The following is a 23,881-nucleotide window of genomic DNA, read 5'->3' as shown; positions in this document are numbered from 1 at the left end:
AACGGGGGTGAACGCAGTCACGTATACTCTCCTCGGACCCAATGAATGAGAAATATCAAAAACTCTCACCTTCCTCTAGGACTCTCATTCATTAGGTCTACACTCTAGGGAGCAATTTCAGACTATACCCCCTCTCTAGGACTATGTGCAGAAGGGAAAATGGCATCCCGCCTTCCCCGCAGCATATGTACATGCATTAGTCCTATCTTCCAGGGTGGTCTTATTCTTGTAGAGACATAAACTTCCAGCTGGTAACAGCTGATAGCCCAAAAATTCAAACAAAGAGTGGAGACCTAACCAGCCCTCCCATGTAAGACTCCCATATAAGACCAGGGCATTTAACGACGACCAGATGTTAAGTGGCGGGACACGAGGCCTCACCTCTCAGGCAGCTTCATTATCGTCCAGTCCCCAACTCCTAATGCCTTAGGCTGGGGAATGACCGGCTGCCTTCCAAGGCCCCTCCCCAACACCACACTTTTCCTTGCTTTCCTGGTTCCTCAATCCAGAATATCCTCAAGATGTGTCCTTACCTGGAAGACCTCTGCTCCACCGCTGAGACTCCGCTTGGGCGTATCCGCTCCTCCAGGCAGCATTCCTGCACCCCAGCCTGGATGACATGCTGCCCCGCTGGTCCCCACAGCACCGTGAATCACTGGAGACATCACCGGAGACCACTGCTGTCCAATAGAAATAGAACAGGAGTCACATAAATTTACATTTTCGAGTAGTGCAGTTTTTAAAAATTATAGGGAACAGGTGAATATATATATTTTGGGGGGGTAAGGAAAGTAAGGAAGAAGTTGAATGGTAACTATTTCTAGGTGGCATGACACTTTACACAGAAAACCCTAAAGACGCCACTAAGAAACTACTAAAATAACTCTATAAAGTTGTAGGATACAAATACCTAGAAATCAGTTGCATTTCTGTACATTAATAAGGAAGTAGCAGAGTGAAATTAAGAAAACAATCCCATTTACAATTGCAACACCAAAATAGAATACCTAGGAATAAATTTAACCAAGGAGATGAAAGACCTATACTCTGAAAGTTATAAAACACTGATGAAAAATGTAGGATGACACAAACAAGTGGCTATTCCATGCCCATGGATGGGAAGAACCAATATTCCCTTCTGCACATAGTCCTAGGGAGCAGATAGCAGCCTACAATTGCTCACTATCATACAGACCTAATGAATGAGAGTCCTAGAGGAAGGTGAGAGCTTTTGATATGTTCTCATTCATTGGGTCCAAGTAGAGTATATACAACGGCATTCACACGTTTAGCTATTAGGGACCTCCAATGGGTTTGGGTAGTCCATACTTCCCAAAATAATTTACAGATTCAGGGCAATCCCTAACAAAATACCAATAGCATTTTTCACACAACTAGAACAAATAATACTAAGATTTGTATGGAACAAAAAAGACCCCAAATAGCCAAACCAATCTTACAAAGAACAAATCTAGAGGTACCGCAATCCCAGGTTTCAAGATACACTACAAAGTTCTGAAAGTATCAATACAGTATGGTACTGGCACAAAAACAGACACATAGACACATAGATCAATGGAACAGAATAAAGAGCCCAGAAATAGACCCACTATTATAGGGTCAATTAATCTACAACAAAGGAGGGAAGAATAGAAAATGAGGAAAAGACAGTCTCTTCAATAAATGGTGCTTGGAAAACTGGACAGCTACATGCAAAAAATGAAACTAGATCACTTTGTTATACACCCACACAAAAAAACCCCGCAAACCTGAAAATGTATTAAAGACCTAAATGTGAGACTTGAGACAATAAACCTCCTAGAAGAAAACAAAGGTGGTCATCTTTTTGACACTGGCCTTAGCAACATTTTTCTAGATATGTATCCTCAGGCAAGAGAAAGAAAAACAAAGATGAACTATTGGGACTATACCAAAATAAAAAGCTTTTGTAGAGTAAGGGAGACCATTAACAAAACAGAAAGATTAACTACTCAAAGGGTGAAGTTATTTGCAAATGATATATCTGGTAAGGGTTAATATCCAAAATATAAGAATTATACAACTCAGCACCAAAAAAAGCAAATAATCTGATTAAAAATGGACAGAAGATATGAAGAGACATGGTTCCATAGAGGACATACAGATGATCACTAGAGGCATGAAAAGATGCTCAATACCACTCATCATCAGGGAAATGCAAATCAAAACCACAAGGTATCACCTTCTATCTGTCAGAATGGCTAGAATTTAAAATGGCAGGAAACACCAAGTGCTGGTGAGGACAGGTAGAAAAAGGAACACTTGTGCTCTGTGGTTGGGGATGTAAACTGGTGCAGCCACTGGGGAAAACAATATAGAGATTCCTCCAAAAATTAAAATAAAAGCACCATATGATCCCATAATTCCACTCCTGGGTATTTACCCAGAAAAAAGAAAACACTGAATTGAAAGGTTGTATGTTTACTGCAGCATTATTTACAATAGCCAAGAGAAAGAAGCAATCCAAGTGTCTGCTGATTAACGGCTGAAGAAAATGTAGTGTGTGTGTGTGTGTGTGTGTGTGTGTGTGTGTGTGTGTAGCAATAATATGGATGGTCCAAAAGGGTATTATCCTAAGTGAAATAAGCCAGAGAGAGAGAAATACCATGATTTCAGTTGTATGTGGAATCCACAAAAAAGGGAACGAAGAACTGAAACAGACCCATAAATAGAACAAATGGATGGTTTCCAGAGGGCAGGGCGGGAGGGCGATGGGCAGAATGGGTGCAGGGGAGTGGGAGGTTCAGGCTTCTGGTTACGGAGTGCATATGTCACAGGGATAAAGGTGCAGCACAGGGAACAGAGTCAGTGGTATTGTGAGTGTGTCCTACAGGGACGGACAGAAGCTGCATGTGGGGTGAGCATGGCATAACACACGGACTTGCTGAATCACTATGTCGTGTACCTGAAACAAATGCAGCATCATGTGTCAACTACATCTCAAGTAAAAAACAATTATTATGTTGTATTTAACCCAGTATACCCAGAATGTCATCATTTCAACAGGTAATCAATGCCATGCTGGCTATTATTAGATATTTTACGTTTTCTTAAATATCCAATGTGTATTTTACATAGAGAACACATCTCAACTTAGTCGTAGGAGCGACACGTGGCTAGCGGTGACCAGCTGGTCGGTCCTGCCAGCCCAGCCTTCAATTAGAAGAATGTGGGGCACTTGGGTGGCTCTGGCAGTTGAACATCTGACACTGGTTGTGGCTCAGGTCATCTCAGGGCTGTGAGGTCGAGCCCCTCATGAGGTTCAGCGCTGGGTGTGGAGCCTGCTTAAGATTTTAAGATTCTCTCTCCCTCTATCCCTCCCCCTCGCACGCATGCTCTATCTCCAAAAAAAATCAACAAATAAAAATAAAAACCTGACATCATCTACTCACAGGTTTGCCTTCCCTGCTAGAAGGCAGGCTACCCAAGGGCAAGGTCAACATGTCAGACTCCTCCGTGTCCCCTCAGTGCGCGGCAGGTTCTGAGCGCTAAGGGAATGCTCGCTCACCTCACGTACCTGAGGGTATTGTGAGAGGAGGTGGAATTCTGGCAGCTTTGCTCAGACGAAGAGCCGCTGACCTGTACTTCTGATAACTGTGATAGTAATAATAGCTAATATCTTGGTCTTGGACCACGTGCCGTGCTCTTTCGGGCGTTCCCTCCCTCGGTCCCCACGACGCCGCCGCGAGCGATGTACCGTTATGGCTTCCACTCTCTGCGTAAAGAAACTTGCCCCCAATCATGCAGCTGCTAAGTGGACGAATGAAGACTTATGGAAATCGTTCTAGAAAAACAAAAGGACAACGTCCCTACACACACACACACACACACACACACACACGCACTAAATACGAAGCTGAAAAGTAACTGTAATTGCGGATGTGCTAAGCCTGCCCTGGTAGGTTAGCCTTCTCCGGACTCTCCTCTACCAACCCCCAAGCATCTTTTCTGGGGCTCAGTCACCTGCTGACTGTGGCCTGAGCCAGGGCAGACCTTTCTCCAAAGGCTTTGAACCAGCCCTTCCTGTCTTGGAATTGAATATCTTCCACATTTGTCTTCGGACTTGTGTGCATTCTGCCTGTCTTGTCAAACCGGCAGAGCTTTTCAGCAAGGACTTTAGTGAACAGAGTTACCTCTTTCAGTGCCTCATCTTCTCCTGGGATACGGAGGGACAGAGGGGCATAAACTGCTTCCTTTCTCCTGCTGTCCCCAGAAAGTCCTGCAGCCACGCTACTGTAGCCTGTGGCGGGGGAAGCAATGCTCGCTGCTTTGTTGTGTTTAAGGCAACTAGGCTGAACTTCCTTAAGAAAAACAATGCAGGGGCGCCTGGGTGGCTCAGTCGGTCAAGGATCTGCCTTCAGCTCAGGTCATGATCTCAGGGTCCTGGGATCCAGCCCCACATCAGGCTCTCTGCTCAGCACAGGGAGCCTGTTCCTTCCTCTGTCCCTCCTGCCTCATGCTCTCTCTCACTCTCCAAGTAAATAAATAAAATCTTAAAAGAAAAAAAAAAGATGCAGATTTCAAATCTGGGGCGATGGGGGGTACGGATGGGTGGTGAGGTGTACAAAAATTCCATTATCTCTAAGCCACAGGAGCCAGAACCACATCTGGCAAAGGAAATAAAGCTGGAGAGGCAAGGAAAGCCTAGATTAGGAGAAGCCTCGGAAACAGGCAGCATCATTCGGACTTCACGGGGTGGGAAATGAAGAACCCTCGGGGGTTTCTGAGCCTGGGAGTGATGTGATGAAAACAGTGATTAAGGAAGATGAAATGCGAGCAGGACAAATGCAGGGGAAGGGCTGCCATCGGAGAGGAGGCGGGCATCCAGCCCGGGAGGTGCCGGGAGCAAGACAGAAAGCCAGCCTATTCCGGAAGGAATCCACGGTCCCGTAGAAATTAACATCTGCCCGCCCCGAAGTCACTTTACGACCAGCTCACTACCCTTTTTTTTTTTCTTTCCTTCTTTTTATGACCTTACTATATTTGGGAAGGCAAAAATAAACCGGAGAGGAGCTGAACAGTTTCATTAAACTGATCATAAAATTTCATCTCTGTGGACAGAATGGTTTAACTGTGAGTGTACCCCGCTGAGCAAACGGGCTTCGCTGTGAGCACGGGGAACCGTCTGTGGGGGCAGAAATGATGCCCAGAAAAAACGTCTATTAAGTCCTAACTCACAGAATAAACAAGCAGGATGAAAACAGAATTTTTTAGAGCAGCCTCAGGTGGAAGGAGCCCATAGGACAGGACAGACATGGCCGTCCCCACGGTGGCCACCCCAGCTGCAGCGTGTCCGGACCTCACTGACAGCCCCCTGTCCCTGTCAGCTCCCACGGTGGCAGAGGGACAGACCAACTCGCAGGTGGCCAGCCCTGCTTGCCCGAGCCCTCGCCCCTCAACTGCCACGTTCTTTGGTTCTGGCTACAAGTTTAAATGGCCCCGAGCCTCCAAAATCATTTTCATTCAAGTTTAGATCTGGAAAGAGCCTTGGAGAGCATCTAAACCCATAGTTTAAGAATATTTTCAACCTGCACACCTTTTTTTTTGGTCCTTTGGCGAAATAAATGTAATGGAAATACAGTGGAGAAATATTACCATGGACTCCTGCGGAAGGAACTGCGGGGGGAGCCCAGATTCCATCTCCTCCTTCTGTCCTCTTCCCTGCCCTACCCCCCCACCCCCAACTTCCACACTTTGTGGTCGACCCTGAAATCTTTCCCAGGACCCCGAGGGCTGATGAGAAAGCAGTCTGCAAAATACTGGAGTCTAGTATTTTTGTTTTGTTTTGGTATCTTGTGACAGATGAAAAATTAAAGCCCAGAAACTCAAAAGAGGACTTTCATTTCCAGCTACAGGACACGCGAAATGACCTAAGAGCCTCCTTTCTTAGCTAGAATGCTAACTAAAGGGAACTAGCCATGTCCATGCTTAACATGACCTCACGAAGACTCACAAAGAATGCCTCAAATTTGAAACTGGGTATAACCTATGACCCAGCGATTGCATGTGTCCCAGAACAGTGTTTACCCAACGCCTCACAGAGATGGCTCAGAGGATCCCTTCAGTACGCTGTAACCAATACATTTTCTTTTAAGCCACACGAAACTGGATCATAACTGAATAGAAAAGATGGGCACTATTTTGAGAACCTTCCCCATATATGTACACACACACACACACACACACACACACAGTGTAACCCATGGGCTGGGCGACCATGAAAGGTATATCTTTCATGGTGGGTATAGACAAAACAGTCTGAAAAAATGCCATCTAAGAGAAATGTTGGCACATTAGAATAGGAAATATATAAGAACATTCACTGAAACCTTGTTTATCATAGTACAAAATAAGAAGCAGCCAAATTGTTCATCAACAAGAGGATCGACAAAGCACACGGCAGGCTGTCCGTGCAGCATGATGTCACAGAGCAGTTAAAACGAATGGACCAGAGCAATGTTGCTGAAATCTAAGCTCAATGGGAAAAAACCAAAAAAAAAAAAAAAAAAAAAACCCTCAAAAAAACAAAACACATACACACAAAACAGCAAGTGGCAGAACGTAAAAAGTGTTTCCATTTACTTTCAAGTTCTAAAATTTTGAAGTTTTAAAACAGAATGGCAGCACCCATGGCTTACAGATGCGGGTGTCCAGAGAAAGCAGGAAGGTTCGAGCAGTGTTTGTCTCTGGGCTGGGAGGCCGGGAAACAGGATCCAGGAGTCGTCTGCCAAGTCCTCCGCTACTCTGCAGGGAGCTGGTCGAAACGTTAGGATTGTTGCCTAGAACGCACTCCATGGCGGCACTCAGTTGTGTTTGCCTTATTTTTTGTGTTGTTGATTTTTAAAAAATGTACATGTAAGTCATATGCACTCACCGAGACCAGATGGCCGATTGGTAGCGCGGTCTGGAAGAAATCCAAGGCAGAACCCTGTCGGATTCCCAAACCGGTCGTCTTCCCACACGGCTCCCAGTTCACGATCTGCTTGTAATGAGGAATCGGCATCCTTTGGGTCCTAATGGTACGAGTTTATTTTTACCTGAGGGATACTGTTCCCCACAGCCCCCCGAGGCCACATCTGCTCTGGCCAGAAATAGCGCGAAGCCCACTCGCTCTCGGAGGTTGAGCTGTTGCTTCACAGTTTGTGTCTTGGCTCTGTTTTCCAGCCTTGCTCGTGCACTGCAAAAAAGAAGGAAAAAAAAAAAAAGTGCTGAGCCGCTGAAAGGTCAGGAGAGAGATGATCTAAACAAAAAAGTAGAGGCTGGGAAAGAAGGAGAGAGAGAGAGAGAATCCACTTTCTCCAGGGACTACACCCATTCTCAGGAAGCAATCAAGTTCAAGTCAGAGTATCACCGAGAAACCATAAAGCAAACGTTGGGTGTATTTTAGACGACAAGACCCCACTGAATTTGTAGCCTTTCTGTAGCCTTTAAGCACAAATACAAAATACACAACCTAATGGGAGTGGGTTCATTAACTTTTTTCCTAGTCTACAAAAGCCGGACGAAGGATGCCTTGCTATGGACTACAGGACGGGAGGCAGAGATTTATTGTGCTTTGGAAAAGTTCAGGGCAGTGGCTTTTATCACCGGATCTTTTGTACTCTTCAAGTTACATAAGAGGCTCTTCTCTTTTTTCTGTAGGCATAACTTGCAGGCAAGATGTAGCCTCTCGGGTGGGCCAGCCAAAGCCTTCTGCTGTTGGAGGGGAGACGGTGACAGAGAAGAAGATGCCCTTGTAGTAGAGGGTCTGCGAGAGCTCAGTCTCCGGAGTCAAGCTGTGAATTGCTCATGAGTGTATACTCCTCACCCTGGGATGCCTACCCGTCATCAGGAGCAGTGAACAGATCTTCTCTGCACCGCCGGAGAAAACTCGCTTCTGTGACTGGATTCCTTCCGTTGTGTGGAGAGCCAACGAAGCAGCCGCTGACATTTGTTGACTGCTTCCTCTTCTAAGAGCTTTACCTCTTCTAGTCTGCAGCCACCGTCCCAGGAAGATACTACAGCTAGCCCCATTTTACAGATAAGAACACTAAGACAGCACAAGGTTCAGTGATCGAGGTCTCAGGTCACTCAGAGTCCGTGCTGGAGCCAGGAGTTGGACAGAGCCAGGTGGTTCTAATGGCCTGGACTTTCTGTGCCATTGTGTCCCAGAGGTGGCAATTAAAGTAAGTAGATGGCAGCCCCAGTTACGATAGGCTCTATGGGAACTCTGCCTCGGATACAGGGGCTCTAAGAGGGAAGTATTCACATGCCAAGGCAAGAGTGTTTGCTAAAAATCAGAATCCTTTCCCCTAGAGGCCCTAGTACCCGAGGACACCTGCTCCTAGCAACCGAGCACATGGCTCCTAGCACCCAAGGACCCTGCTTCTAGCACCTGAGGGCACTGCTCCTAGCACCCGAGGACACCTGCTGCGGATCCCACCCTGCCTAAGTTACAGCTAACTTCTGCTCTGCCCCTAAATCCCCAGAGGACAAAAGTGGAGACGGACTTGGGCATGCTCTCGGATAAAAACCGGGAGGCCTGAGCTTGAGTTCAGTTTTGCCACTTACTAAACGGATTCATGTCTTTCACTACCCTTGTCTGAAATGAGAACAGTGAATGCCTCTCCCAGAGGAACAGTGATTCAACCCGGACGGAGCAACAGAGAACTTTATACACATGGGTGACATGTGAGTTTTTTTCTTTGCTCCATAAGTCAAGGCAGCACGTCACAGCAGAACGCGGTCAACATCCGAGAAAGCTCCATGTGCCTCCCAAAGAGCCTCGCTCTGTAGCATGAGGACGAACCTTGGCCGGCTCATTCCTCCCCCCCCCTCCGCCCCATCTATAAGAGGAGGCGTATTAATCACCGGAGTGTCTCCCAATTTTGAAATTTTGTGTTTGGTTTGGTCCCAGATCCAAGAGAAGTGAACCAGGCTTTCACAAGGGTAGTTTGGGTATTTCCAGGCCGGCTTGCTCTCCTATGGTGAACACCCATCCAGGGTCCCATTCATGACACAGGACCCGAGAGGCAGTCTCCCCGCCCAGGGATAGGATATAATGCCAGTGCTTCTAACTGCAACCCCCCCCCCCGCCACGTGCCACCCCACCCCCAAGTTCAAGACTTAGAGACAAGAGAGCTGGATTCTCTGCTGGGACTAGGTGAGCACCTGCTTCGGCAGGCAGCCAGCTGGAAGTCAGGTGGGGCCTAACACTTTTGTTCTGGGTAACGCCAGGTCCATGAGGGAACGCAGGGCAGGAGGACTTCTGGGGAGTTTCTAGCCCTGTGACCTCTTGTGACCGCTTCACTGATCACTATCACTTGAGACGATGTCAGATACGACCAGTCATGACAGGCTGGGAGCCACAGCCACGCGCCCGGCCGGCCTTCCTGCCTCTCTGCATTGGCCCCGCCACAGGAGAGCAGGTCACGTGTGGGGACTACCCGCCCCAGCCGTCCCACTCCCAGGGCCCTCACAGCCCGAAGGAGAGGACAGGAAACATCCCCTGTGCGGCAGGAAGCCTCGTCAGCACCTCGAGCTACATCACCATGAGCCAAGTGGCCGGAACGGTCACAAGATGAGCACGGGCGCCCGCCCCCAGCCCCTTGCCATGGACGCCCATTAATGATTCATTCTGTGTCTCTAGCAGAAGACTTCCTGCCTGGGGCTCTGCGCCACCGTCCCTCCCGGGAGGCCTGGGCCTCGTCTCTCCCACCTGGCTCCCTTCTGCAACTCAAGGCTCATGTCAACTGTCACGATCTCAGGCCACCTACACACCTCCCAGAACTCTCCATCACAACGCTCCCTTCCTGTCGCATATGGAACTTCTCACCATCTCCGATTATCCCCTTCATTAATTATTGTTCCTTGCCTCCGGTCCCTGTAGGGAAGTGAGAGCCGGCATCTTCTCTGTCTTCCCCAGTCTATCCCCAGCACCAGAAAAAAAACAAAAATATCCAGCAGCTAATAAGGGATCCATACAGTTAGTACAATTAGTTCATTAAAGAGTTAACTCTACCCAGAACAGGTGTGTACCGGCACAGAGACAGCTTGGTGAGCTCCCAAGGCTCCGAGCTGGCCTTCATAGACACTTCTGGATACCTCCCCATTAAAGATCTGACACTCCCTCTCTCATCATCAGGGCTGGCTCCTGACATCTACTCTTACACTACGTAACTTTTCGCCCAGAAATGATTTTGAGTGATTTCAACTACCAGGGTCTCATTCTTCTCAAATAAGTACAAGTCAGGAGGTGTTTGGTCCAGGGTCGGGGTGGCCACTCAACCAAAGAAGGACCTTGCTCATTCTCCTGTGCACCTTCTGTTACTAGCACACAGCTTTCTACAGGTGCCTGTCATGCCACAGTCCCAACATGGCTGCTGTGTCACCGGGCATCACGTCTGAACGCCAGAGAAGGGGCAAAGCAAAGGAAGAAAGAGCCATGTCCCACGATTCTGTCATTCCTTTTTATTGGGAAGACAACAGCTTTCCTAGCATCTGTACTCAGCCTCCTTCTATTTCTAGCTTCTGCGTTAATCCGGGGTCACATGGCCGCTCTGAGACCAGTTACTGACAACGGGAAATTGGGTTACTGTGACCAGTTCAGTCACAATTCATCCCGGGGGGCTGAAGAGAGGACCAGCTTTCCTTGAGATCAAGGTACTGCCACTCTCTCCTGAACAAACACATGTGTCCTATCTAAATGGACGAGAGTGGACCCTTACCCCAAACAAGAGCGGAGACTCACAGAGACAGACTTACAGACAGATCCCTCAAACTGTCATCTTCTGAACTTTCTTAAGACTTGGCTGTTCCCATTGTTTAAATTCCACTGCATGCTCAAACATCTACCCAAAGTATCTTTTTTTTCTTCAGCTAGCTCAAGATGGTTCCTGTCATAAAACCAGAAGGTCTTTGTTCAAGGAACCTGTGACTACAGCCTCATGCAAAGCGGGTCAGGCTGCTGCTGGGAGTCTGACAGTCCATTTGCATCTTCCTCAGCAGTGACATGGCCCTTTGCACCCAACACTCAGCTCCTCCCGAGGTGACCCAAACACTTAGACATTATGTCATCAGCCTGACAACCTCCTCCTCCCCCTCTCCACCTTCAGACAGCATCTGCTGCGGTCCCAAGTGTCCAGGGAGACCTCCTGGTTCCTTAGGGGCCACCTGATGGCAGAGGGATCCAGAGCTATTCAGTACCACCCACTCTCACCCATGGAGGAGCAGAGATGTCACATCACAAATCCACGATGAAGGCCAAAACCACTTCCTGCCTTTTCACCTTGTCCCAATACTTCTTTTCTTTCAGAAGCCATCTGATTATCCAGGACACACACACACACACACACACACACACACAGAGTCATCAACACCCTCACAATTAATAAAGAACCTCATGAGCAAAAAGCCTGGCCAGCCCAGCATACTGTTCCCTCCCTGCCAGTGGCCACAAGGAATCTTTTGTGAGTGATTCTAAGGACGGTCACACAAGTGTCCATAGGGATATCTCTGCAGAGCTGGGGCTCAGCCATCTATGAACTTGATCTCATTTCTTTTCCAGTATACACATTGTTCTTCCATATCTCTCTTCAACTTATGCAGATTTTAGACAGCACTTCTCAAAATGTGTTGCCTGCCACTTACAGGTTTTACAGAAATAAATGGGTCCATGCTCAGATGACTTGATGAGCACCTGATTAAAGAAAGTCAGATAGATGGCTTTGTCGTGGCAGGACATGGTGCGAGGCTTCAATATTGCAGCCTGCACGATGAGTAGCTAAAGAGAGATGGACTGTGTGGCATCTTCCAAATTCGTTTTACCACTGAACCTTTTTTCCTTGGCACACATTGAACGGCTGGTGATGCCTCGGGAAATGCTAAGAAGCAGAGGGATCCAGGGGGCACATCCTAGATTTGGGGGGGGGGCACTACCTCTTTTCAGTGCCAAGAGGCATTTCCTGTGACTTAGTTAAGTTGGCCTCGTCCAGACCTACGTGGACCGCCAGTGAGTGTGCTGGGTGGTTGGGATGGCCCTTGAGTCCATTGTGTCTACACCCCAGTTGCTGCCCCGGGTAAGAGGCACGTTGGTCTTGGAAAGAGCGTACTTGAGCGGATGATGTTTTGATGTTTTTTTCTCTGATCCTCAGGTTTTCCACCTTCAAAATGAGCATGGTGGGCTCCACCAGAACAGGGAGCACGAGATCCTTACCAAAAAGTCCAACTCTCTGTTATTTGTCTTCTGTTCCAACTTTTAATGAAAGCGATTTTCATTAATGCATCGGTGAACAAGCCACCTTGACCTTGGTGACATGGCACATGAACTAACAACTCTAAGCCTTTTTTTTTAAAATTTATCTTATTTAGATCTGCCTTCTCTAAAAGATCACTTGGAATAACATGACAAAAATGTCTTCCTACAAATGTGAAAACATTTTCTCTCAGATATCTCACACCATTGTGGCCGCCTCATAACCTTTAGATGTTTTAAACATCTCTACACTGACAAGATGATTTTTAGAATTAAATCTAAAATGCAGGATTTGGGCACTGGTTCTGCCAAAGCCTCATCGCAGAACATCTAGAAGGGACCCTTGCTTCCGTGGAAGTCTTTGTCCCGGGGACAGAGAGCTCCACATCAAAGAGGAAAACAATTGGACAAACACGTTTCTCATCACAGTGTGATAGTATCAGCCGCAGTTTATGAGACAAGTCCGGGAGAAATTCATCTCTCACTCAAAAGTTTCAACATTACCGGCCACATAATAATAAAAAATGTGTTGCTTACCTCCAAGCTGATTTTATTTTCAGGCTATGTTAATAAGAATCCTTACTCCCCTGAACTTACCTAGACTGGATATTCTTCTAAACTGATTTGAAATGTCTGAGAAATTGGAGGTTCTGACCCACCTCTGTACCCCATGTCCACGAAAAAGAACATCTTCTCTGCAGCGATGAGAGTATGGATGTTAAAAGGCACATGGTGCAGGAAGGGAAAACATAAGCAAGTGCATTGGAAGACCAAGGTTCTAGGCAGTATTTGGGCAGCTCTTGTGATGGGCTGTCTTGTAATCCCCCCCAAATTCGCACGTTGGAGCCCTAACACTGGTACCTTAGAATGTGATTTCACTTTGGAAATAGGGTTTTTAGGGAGGTAATCAAGTTAAAATGAGGTCATTGGGATTAATCCAATATGGCGGTGTACTTGTAAGAAGGGAACATTCAGACACAGATACACCTAGTGGGAAGATGATGCGAATGAACGTGGGGAGAAGACAGCCATGGACAAGTCCAGGAGGACACTGGGAACAGATTCGTCCCTCCCTGTCCTCAGAAGAAATCGATCCTGCCAACACCTGGATTTTGGACTCTAGCCTCCAGAACTCAGAGACAATACATTCCTGTCATTGATGCCACTCAGTGTGGGGCCCTCTGTCCCAGCAGCCCCAATACACTAACAGGAGACGTGTTCTCAGGTAGGTCTCCTGCCTGGTATCTCTGGGTCTCGGTTTCCTCAGCTAGAGCATTAGGGGGCAAGTCCCGTGAAAGTGCTTTTTTCAAGGATAAGAGAGAGCCCCTCCCGCCAGCAATCCTGAAATGTAATCCTATACCGTCTTGGGAGAAAAGCTTTCCCTCTCACCTACAGATCGATGGACTGTTACACACAGGCTGAAGCCATCTCTCATCATCCGGTCTGGCCATCCCAAACTTTTTAATTCAGTCATAGCTTTGGAAAGCAAAATAAGGACGAAAGGAGGCTCAAAGTAACTCCAATGAAAGGCAAACTTATAAATGGGAATCTTTTTACAAGACACGCATCATTTGGGAAAACCAGGTTTTGAGAAATTCTAGAGGAGCTGTTGGGGGAGGGGGGGGGGAGGTTCACACGAAAAGACCGGTAATAAACGTAATGCTTGGCATGGAAGGAAACATGTCCTAGGCACAATTACTGAGCTTCCGAGTGCTACTACCCTGTTTTATTTCACCAATAAAACAGCTAATAACAATCGCTTTCTACAACATTTATCAGCCTCTCATCAGAATGCATTGTGCTGGTATAAATCCTGGGCTATTGCTGTATGTCCCAAGCCTGGAATACAGCACGAATACCAGACCCATAATGGGTAAGAAGAACATTCTGGCAACTGAAATTGCAATTGCAAATGCTATTAAACAGAACTGATGGCCTAGTTCCCCTTCCCTTTCCCTCACTGAACGTATGCTCTCAGGCCAAAGGATGTACCAAGATAAGCATTCTGTGAAGTGATTGTATCGCTGCTAATGAGGGTGGCCTTCTTAAGCAGCAACTAAATGGCTGGTTTAGCATCCACGATGTTAAAGCAAAAATCAACATATTTGGCCACAAGTCTGGCATTTAAATGAACAGTGCTTGTATTAGTTAGGGTCCCAATGAGATGGCTCGTCCCTACCAGAATCATTCAAATGAGGTTTATTTATTCTGTATAAATAACTTTTCTTTTTAATTTTACAAAGGTATAACCAGGGTATTATTTAAAAAAAAAAAAAAAAGGAATTGTGGGGGCGATAATCCAGGATTAGGAGCCAAAGCACTGTTCCCACCCCCTTGGCACAAGGAGACAGAGGAGCAGTGGTTAACAGAATCTGGAAGGAGGAGGAAGCCATAGAGAGAAGGCTGTCCTGAAAAGAGTAGTAGGATTCTGTCTCAGGAGAGAGCGCAAGACATCTTCCCGAGGAGGAAGTTAGGAGAGTTAAGTATCCTGAGTGACCTCGGTCTCTCCTTCCCTTCAGATTCCCACCAGGGCTCCCCATTTGGTCAAGTCCAACCAGAGACAAAGGGCAGGGTGCCCATGGATGTGGTCCATAGCGTCAGTCTCCAAAGACTGGGGTGAGAGGATCTGGAGGTAGATGAAATTTAGCATAGCATGAAATAACCCAATAGAAGCATTAAGGTATGTGTAAGGTTTACAGAACAGAAACATGTCCGCTCTTGATCACCATCTTATCCCCAGCTACGTCCCTCCAATACCGATCAATTTTCCAATGCTCTGACACTAACCGGTATCCAATAATTCAATCCAGTGCTGACACTACTCAATTGTTAGCACAGACCCCACAAATTAAGGGCTCAGTCCCACAAGAGGCCCCCACTTTAGACATCAGCCACAAATGGGGTCCCCAGGAAACCTAAGCATCTGTCCAACTGACCACAGACTTGGGAGGTCCCTGTGACTCCCACTCAGGTTCAGTAACTCGCTAGAACCACTCATGAAACCACTCTAGTCTCTGTTACAGTTTCAACAGAAAGGCTACCACTCAGCAACAGCCAAATGGAAGAGGTTCCCAGGGCAGTGTACGGAGCGACGGATCGGGGGTGATATCCACAGCTTCTAACCCGCTGAGTGTGTGGCCCTCTCAGCACATCAACGTCTTGACCAACCTGAAAGCTCCATTAGCCTCATTGTTTCAGAGCATTCTGGAAGCTTCATGCCTAACCCATTACTGAATCACTGGCCGCTGATGATGGAATTCAATCTCTGGCTCCTCTCTCCTCCCTGGCTGTTGAAGGCCAGGCCCATTGGTCTAGCCCTCTCCCATGATCGGTTCCTTGTCAACCACCCTGTCCTGAAGCGATCTGAGGACCTGTGTTCAGTCACCTCATTAGTGTACAAAAGACATTCTTAATACTCTTAAAATCGCAAAGATTTTAGGAGCTCTGTGCCAGCCAGGACTGGGGACAAATACCACATACATATTTTATCATGTCACACAGCCACATCTTACCACAGTGTCCGGCGCAGGACAGATAGTTATATTTGCTAATGAATGACGCAGTCCCAGCAAGCCGTTCTAGAGTCAGTCTTCCCTCCCCTCCCCCCTCCTCCCTCTGACCCCTTACCTTCCCTCGCTCCCTTGGGAAGATCCCTTGGGATCTTGGGGATCTTGGGATCTTCCTTCTTCGCTTCCTTGGGATTACTGAATTTTTTAAGCCAAAACTAAACATGGCCTTAAGATTCTCCTTCTCCTTTTTTTGGGTTCCCTAGGAAAGACAAACCCAGACAGGTCTCCAGAATCTTAGGCCATTTCACACCCATGACATCCCAAGTCCTGGGAGACCCCATGGAGAAACATTCACCAAGTCTTCTCAGAGACGGAATCAAACCCACTGATTTATAATCTGTTCCAGTCTCCTTGTTTTCATACCTTTTTTTTTTTACCTTCACAACCAACATATTCTGCTGCCCTGAAGAGGCGCGGGAAGCTAGGGTTGGACATTTGCTGGGGATGCTAGAACATTTTTTGCTTATGTCATATGTTGTGCAACATGCCACTGAAAGGACTTTATACTCTGGAGAGTTTCCCAATGATATGAGTCCCACCTTATGCTTTTAAGATCCCAAGTGATCAGCATTTTACATATCGTAGGGAAAACAGAATTTCTGCCAAGGGAAAACCTGAAACCAAGGATAAAGAGAATGTGGAATGGACTAGAGCTATGTTAAAAGCATTAACAGAAAAAACAAAAGTGAAAAACAGACAGGTCCATTCAGGCCCAATATGCCTTGACAACATGGTGTGAACTTCCAGAGAACGAGGGTTGGGATAAGGGTGTTGAAGTGTTCTATCCACCAGCAGAGTGGGCTCTCCATCTCATGGATGCCTAGGCGTCTCTCCAGTTAGGAACAGCCTTCTGATCTTAACAAGCACGACCCAAACTCCAGGGCCAGACTGAAATCTCAACCAAAACAGTTGCCCAAGGGCTTGATGAAGGCCTCTTAGAGAGGACTTCTAGCCCTGCTCAGACACCCATGGCCCACCTTCCCCTCAAAGTACACCCTGTAACCTGAGCACAAACTACAAATGGGGCTCCTCAGTTTCCTTACCTGAGTGTCCTCTCTGGCCACCATGTCCCAGGGACATGTGACCCCTGTTTGATCAGCAGCAGACCACATCATCACTTCAGGCACTGATAAGAAAATACATCCAAGAAGGGGTTGTGATAGACAGCCTGCGCAAGCTCGCCCGAGACAGACACAGATACTGGAAGGAAGTACCTGAGGCAGGGGTTCTAAACCAGCTGATCCTAAGCGACCTAGGGGGAGGGTTTGCTGGAAACAACCAGTGGGTGTTCTGAAAGAGGGACAGTGAAATCTGGGCCCACCCAAAGAGCACGGAATTCTACCTAGAGGAGGAGCCCAGATGTCTTTAAGGTTACCCACACCCAACATACAGTGGAAAAGAGGCACATTAATCATTTTTCTTTCACTATCTCTAAACAATACTCCCCTGGACTGGGTACAGCGGACTTACGGGGGAAATATTTTCAAAACAGACATGGGCAAGCCCTTCCGTACCCACCCGCCTGCCCCACCGTGGGAGTAACCCACGCATTGTGCAGGAGCTCCCTGCTCGTTCTGTTCCTCCCTCTTCCCTTCTTCCTGACTTCTCCCCGGTTAAGATCCACGGAGCACCAGTTCTCTATCATACTCAATTACTAGAAAGAAATCTATTTGGGTCACATATCTTAATTCCCTGCTGACATACCTTAATGGAATTAATATTTAACAATGCACACTTGACTTAGATCAGAAATGCCTTATAGAGGTTAGCTACTCGAATTTTACACTGTTACACCTCCTGGAAAATCAGTTTCAATCATCTGATATATTACACAACATCCATGACCTAAACCCTTCACAGAACTGCAGGTCTGACAAAAGATGGTCCCTCCCAGCAAAACGGGTCTTTCCAACAGACAATGATAACGACATGATGCAAAGTGCTTGCCCTGGGGTCTCAGCGGCTAGAAAACAAGCCTGTTCTAGCAATAACCGCACATGCTGGCAAGCCTCCTTAGAAATGGCTTGTAAGGCAGTGTTGTCCAATAGAACTCTCTGTGATGATAGATATGTTCATGCTGGGGGCACCTGGGTGGGTCACTGGGTTAAAGCCTCTGCCTTCAGCCCAGCCTCTCAGGGTCCTGGAATCAAGCCCTACATCGGGCTCTCTGCTTAGCTCTTAGAAGAGCCTGCTTCCTCCTCTCTCTGCCTGCTGCTCTGCCTACTTGTGATCTCTTTCCTTCTGTCAAATAAGTAAATAAAATAAAATCTTTAAAAAAAAGAAAAAAAGGGACGCCTGGGTGGCTCAGTTGGTTAAGCAGCTGCCTTCGGCTCAGGTCATGATCCCAGCGTCCTGGGATCGAGTCCCGCATCGGGCTCCTTGCTCGGCAGGGAGCCTGCTTCTCCCTCTGCCTCTGCCTGCCATTCTGTCCGCCTGTATTCGCTCTCTCTCCCTCTCTCTCTGACAAATAAATAAAATCTTTAAAAAAAAAAAAATGTTCACGCTGTCCAGTTCAGCAGCCAATAGGCACGTGCGGCTAGTGAGCACTTTCCATGTGATCGGTGTGGTGGTGGAATACATTTTAAATTTTCTTTCAACTCAACTAATTTACGTTTAAAAAGCCACATGTGGCCAGGGGCTATATTGAGCAGCATGGTTGCAAGGCCACTTGTAAAAATTTAAACTTGTAAGTCATACATATGATAAGACAATACAAAAGTTTTATAGTAGTTTCAACCGAGGAGCAAATGCAATGTTTAAATTTTAAAAGTGCCATTGACTTTCAATAATATCACAGTCGACCCTTGACCAACTCAGAAGTTAGGAGGGCTGAGCTTCCACACTGTCAAAAGTCCTTGAACGACTTCTGAGTTTCCCAAAACTTTACTAGTAAACAGAGCCTTAGTGATCACTGAAAGTCAATTAACACACATTTTGTATGTCATACATCTTATATACTGCATTCTTACAATAAAGCTAGAGAAAAGAGCATGCCCTTAAGAAAATCCAAAGGAAGAGAAAATACATTCACAGTACTTAACTGTAGTTGTTGAAAAACACCCACGTGCAAGTCAACCCGCGCCGTTCTGACCCCTGCAGTTCAAAGATCAGCTGTATTTGCTGAGACGCCTGTGTATCAGCAGCTGACTGTAGAGACTCGGCTGCTCTTAATAAAAAGGAGAAGGCTCAGGTCATCTGTGGAGCAGCCTGAGTTAACTGGACGTGCCCTCTGTCCTGGGATATCCTAGTTACCATTCTGGGAACCAAAAGAAGAACGCCGACTGTCCTCCGACCAGTGCCACTGTACCCTGCATGGATGGCAGGTGGTAACATGTCCTCTCTCTTCAGCTGGGGTCCCGCCCTGTTCCAGCCCCTCCTGGCCAAGAAAGGGCAAGGAGGTGGCTTTACGGTTTGCTTTGTTAACTGACATCTGGAGAGTGGGCTCCCAGTTTAAGGAAGGGCCCACTGGGTTTGCATGGACTGTCAACCTTGGCACTAGGGACATTCTGGGGCCTATAATTCTGTGTTGTTGGAGGCTGTCCTGTGCTTTGGAAGATGTTCCCTAGGATCCCTGGTCTCTACTCCTTCAATGTCAGGAGCACCTCCCAACCATCCCAGCAGTGCCGACCAGCTGTCCTCCAGACACTGTCCCGTGTCCCCTGGGGAGAAAATCACCTCCAACTGGGAACCCCATCCTAGACCATAAGTTCTTGAACTACACCCTACCTAAGAAAGGAAGCCGATCTGAGTTTTCATCTCTAGTGCCCAGATGTGTGTTACTCGATAGACACTCACGCATTACTTAGATGAAAGAATAAAAGGCTATGATTAATTTTTAGCTTTACAGATGCCCCCCTCAGTGCCTACCACAGTGTAGGAACTATGTGTAGGAACAATAAATATTTTCTGGTTGCTTAATATTTTACAGGTTTTAAATTAATTACTTATTAAAATAATTATATATACTTATTTATATAATTAATTATGTATTAATTATATCATTAGTGTATTGTAGATTAAATATTAATTATATATTAATATATAATAGTCTATATTATCTGATATATCATTAATATACATTAATATGGTCATGTAGAAAATATAATAAATAAAATCAACTATAAAAATTAAAAATAAATATTTACAGGCTTTTTAAAAAGCAGAAATTTCGACTAAGAACTATTTCTGTCTTCTGAGAAAGAAAATGATGGGGGGGGAATTACTCTTCCTCATACCTTCAGGCCCAGGAAGCAATTTCCTGGCTTCTTCGGGTTTTCAGCAAACAGAGCAAGTCTAGAAAATACAGCCTCGCTATGTCCAATAGGCACCACGATTGTCTGTGTGTGAGGACAGGTCGCATCACGGGCTCTGTCTCTTCACAGAGGCTGGTCTGGGTGCTGGGGTCAAGAGCGCCGAGGCCAAGAGCATCAAGTCCCTGACTGGAGGAGCCAGTGAGCTCCTGCATCCGATGGGATCCCCCCAGGAACCTCTGCTGCAGGATTTCCTGCAAGAGAAAAACACAAGGCTGGCTGCAGTTCACCGCTCCTGAGCCTTGAACCGGCCCTCCCCACCTCGTGGTGCTTTTACGTCGTGGGTCTCAAGCAGACCCTGGAGAATGCGCCTACCACCCCAGCACCGCCAAACCCGCTGCACCGAAAACCTCAGGGATGTCTCACTTCCATGTACACGAGGCCCAGCGGAGCAGCAGGAAAGGTTCCCCCGCTGAGCACGGATTAGGACAGATGGCGCGCCTGGTACCGTCTGCCCTTCATTCTTTCCTTGGCTGTTTACGGTCCTTGAAGCCTCCTGGAGAAGAATTTTTATTTAATGAAAAATATCACTTTCCAAATTCCGCAGCTCTGGCTGTACGTTTAAAGAGCTGCGGCAGTCAAACCACCAAAATCTTTAGGTCATGCTGCTGTTTAACCAAGGACAAGGTCGGAGCATTGGCTGTAATTAGACAAGAGAGGAGAAGGGAACATCTGCCCTTCCTTTAGGGTCCTCTGCAGGAGGCACATGGGAATCACCGAGGCGGCTCTCTAAGGTCTTCGGGGTTGGGCCACAACCCAGAGGAAATCAGAATCTGAGGGTAGCACCAGGCATTACAAATACTTTTAAATAAATGTTTGATTTTAGAAGCGCTTGAGGTTTATGGAAAAAACTGCAGAGAGACTACAGACGTTCCCCATATACCCCACTCCCCTTTCCCCCTATTATGAACATTTTATAGGAGTATGGCACATTTGTTACAATGAATGCGCTCATATTTCTTAAAGATTTATTTATTTGAGAAAGAGAGAGGGAGAAAGAGAGAGAGAGATCAAGATGGTGCACATGAGTGGGATGAGAGGCAGAGGAAGAGATACTCTTCAGCAGACCCCCACTGAGCACACAACGGGCCCCAGGGCCCGATCCCACGACCCAGAGATCATGACCTGAGCCAAAGTCAAGAGTCGGATGCCTAACCGACTAAGCAGACCAGGGGCGGCCCTAAGGAGCTAATATTGCTACATTATTATTAATGAAAATCCATACTTCATTCATATTTCCTCAGTGTTCCCCTAATTTGCTTTCTGTATCCAGGATCCCCGTCTTCCGAGGCTCTTCTGGGCTGCAAGCGTTTCATAGACTTTCCTTGGTTTCGATTACCTTAATGGCTTTGGGGAGTACTGGCCACATATTTTGTAGTGTGCCCCTCAGCTGGGATTGGTCGGATGTTTTTTTCATGATCAGACTGGGGTTATGTGCTTTTGGGAAGAAGACCATGAGAGGAAGCCATTCTTATCACGTCAGATCAAGGACACATATGTTAACATGACTTGACAGTAGTGAAGTTGACCCTAATCATTTGGCTAAGACAGTGTTTGTCAGGTTTCTCCAGGACAATGTTAGGCTTTTTTCCTTTTGATCTTACTGGACTCTTCCGAAGGAAGTCACCTTGCACAACCCACACTTACGGAATGCAGGGTTATATTCCATTTCCTTGGGGCTTAGGATCTACATGAAATTTTTAGAATTCTTCGATACAGCAAATGTGTCTATTTTCCTCCAATTATTTATATCATATAGATACATTTATTTTCTACTTTGAGTTTCAATCTACTACTAATTTATTCGTGCTGTTTCAGCATTCCAGCTCTGGCTATTAGGAGTTCTTTTAGTTGGCCCTGTGTCTCTTTTTGGTAGTGGTGGTGTTTTTTTGAGCACCTTCTTACTTCTGGGCCTCATAAGATGCTCCATGCTCATCTTAGGTATTTCCTGCCCTAGTCCTAGAATCGGTCATTTATCCAAGTTCTGGTTCCTTCGGTTGGAGAAGGATATTAGAAACCAAGATCTGGGTGCTAGGTGTGCTCACTGCTACAGGGGTGACATTGCTTCTAGAGTCTTTCTGTCAACAGAACAAGGAAATTATATGTGTGCATACTAACCTATGCATAGACACATACCTGTAAGCACTTCTGTATGTAACTATTTGTATCTATATTATGCTAATATGAGTCCATATTGACATCTCCAACTCTAATCCAATTATCACTTGGATGTTTCTAGCCTCTCTTCTTTTCTATAACATCCCACTCCAACAGTGAGAAACTTGGCTCCCACCATTGTCTATACATTTACTTAACTGTGACTTACAGTATGCATGCATAGTGGTATCATAATTATTAACCTGTACCCTCACAGGAAACAAGTTTATCAACTACAGCATGCTTATGTACAGTTCTTTCTGCCTCTAGTCTTACAGACCCCACTCATTTCCAAGGTTACTTAGGTCAGTACATTTTCTCCTCCATACCTTCAGTGAGGTTGTTCAATACATTTGCAATACAGTTACATTGTTTTGTCACAATTCTGCATTTCATCCTGGGATCCTGACCTACTAAATAACTTTTTAAATCTGTGTCAAGTTTGGGGCACCTGGGTGGCTCAGTGGGTTGAGCCTCTGCCTACAGTTCAGTTCATGATCTCAGGGTTGTGGGATCGAGTCCTGCATGGGGCTCTCTGCATGGCAGGGAGCCTGCTTCCCGCCCCACCCCACGCCTGCCTCTCTGCCTACTTGTGATCTCTCTGTCGAATAAAATAAAATGTTTAAAAAAATTTGCATCAAGTTTGCTCTTTGTCCTGTAAAGTTCTATAGGTTTTGACAAATGCATAATATATCTGCCATTATAGTTATCATACAGAATAGTTCTACTGTCTTAAATAATTTTCTGTGCTTCACTTAATCAACCCTTTCCCTGAGCCCCTGGAAACCACTGATCTTTCTACCATTTCTGTAGTTTTGCCTTTTCATGAACATCATGTAATCTGAGTCATAAAATACACAACCTTTTCCTACTGGGTTCTTTCACTTAACAACTTAATATCTCCCATTATGTAGATGTGTACCAGAGCTTACTTATCTATACACCTATTGAAGGACCTCTTGGTTGCTTCTAGTTTGGGAAATCATAAATATTGTTGCTATAAATATTCCTATGTAGGGTTTTTTTTTTGTATGAATATAAGTTTCCAAAACAGTAAATATGTAGTAGTAGTTCAATAACTGAATGATATAGTAAGACTACACCTATCTTTGTAAGAAAGTACCAAAGTATCTTTCAAAGTGTCTATACTATTTGGCATTCCTACCAGCAATGAGCGAGACTACTTTGTTGCTCCATAGCTTTAGCTAACTGATACCTGTTTTTAAATTTTAGCCACTATAATAGACATGTAGTGTTATTTCATTACTGATGAGGGAACAGAAGGCTGGCTGAGGACAAAAGCTGACACCCTGCAACCTTCCCCCACCCCCACTCCTGGGTGGGACATATGTGACATTCTTTAGGAATCTCCCACCTATCTTAATGTTAATACCTTGCTAAGAAGGGAAAAAAAGACCTTGACAATGGCAAGGTCATTGGTATCCAATATCTTAAAGGTCCTCTTAAGCATATGAAAGTTCTATTGAAACCTCCCTTGCCTTACCTCCCCAACCTCATCACACAGAACCTACCACCCCTCACAACCCTGGGGCAGCAGCTCTATCTGCCCACAG

At 46.1% G+C, this 23,881-nt stretch overlaps 1 protein-coding gene across 2 annotated transcripts in view; it reads right to left on the bottom strand.

Annotated features, from left to right (window-relative positions):
• Positions 1 to 23,881, bottom strand: part of LOC309845913 (uncharacterized protein) — a 120,793-nt gene that overhangs the window by 20,083 nt on the left and 76,829 nt on the right. For both annotated transcript variants that reach the window (XM_082694424.1, XM_082694425.1), the window contains exons 9-11: positions 20,076 to 20,344; positions 6,910 to 7,216; positions 534 to 680 (exon numbers count right to left, since the gene is read on the bottom strand). In XM_082694424.1, coding sequence (XP_082550550.1) covers positions 534 to 680; positions 6,910 to 7,042 — 280 coding nt within the window. In that variant the 5' untranslated portion in view covers positions 7,043 to 7,216; positions 20,076 to 20,344. The remainder of the gene's footprint in view (positions 1 to 533; positions 681 to 6,909; positions 7,217 to 20,075; positions 20,345 to 23,881) is intronic.

This window comes from Mustela nivalis (assembly GCF_964662115.1).
Source record: "Mustela nivalis genome assembly, chromosome: 13".
Classification (NCBI taxonomy): Eukaryota; Metazoa; Chordata; class Mammalia; order Carnivora; family Mustelidae; genus Mustela; species Mustela nivalis.
Note: the sequence above shows the minus strand (reverse complement) of the source record. Positions and strands in the feature narration are given on the sequence as shown.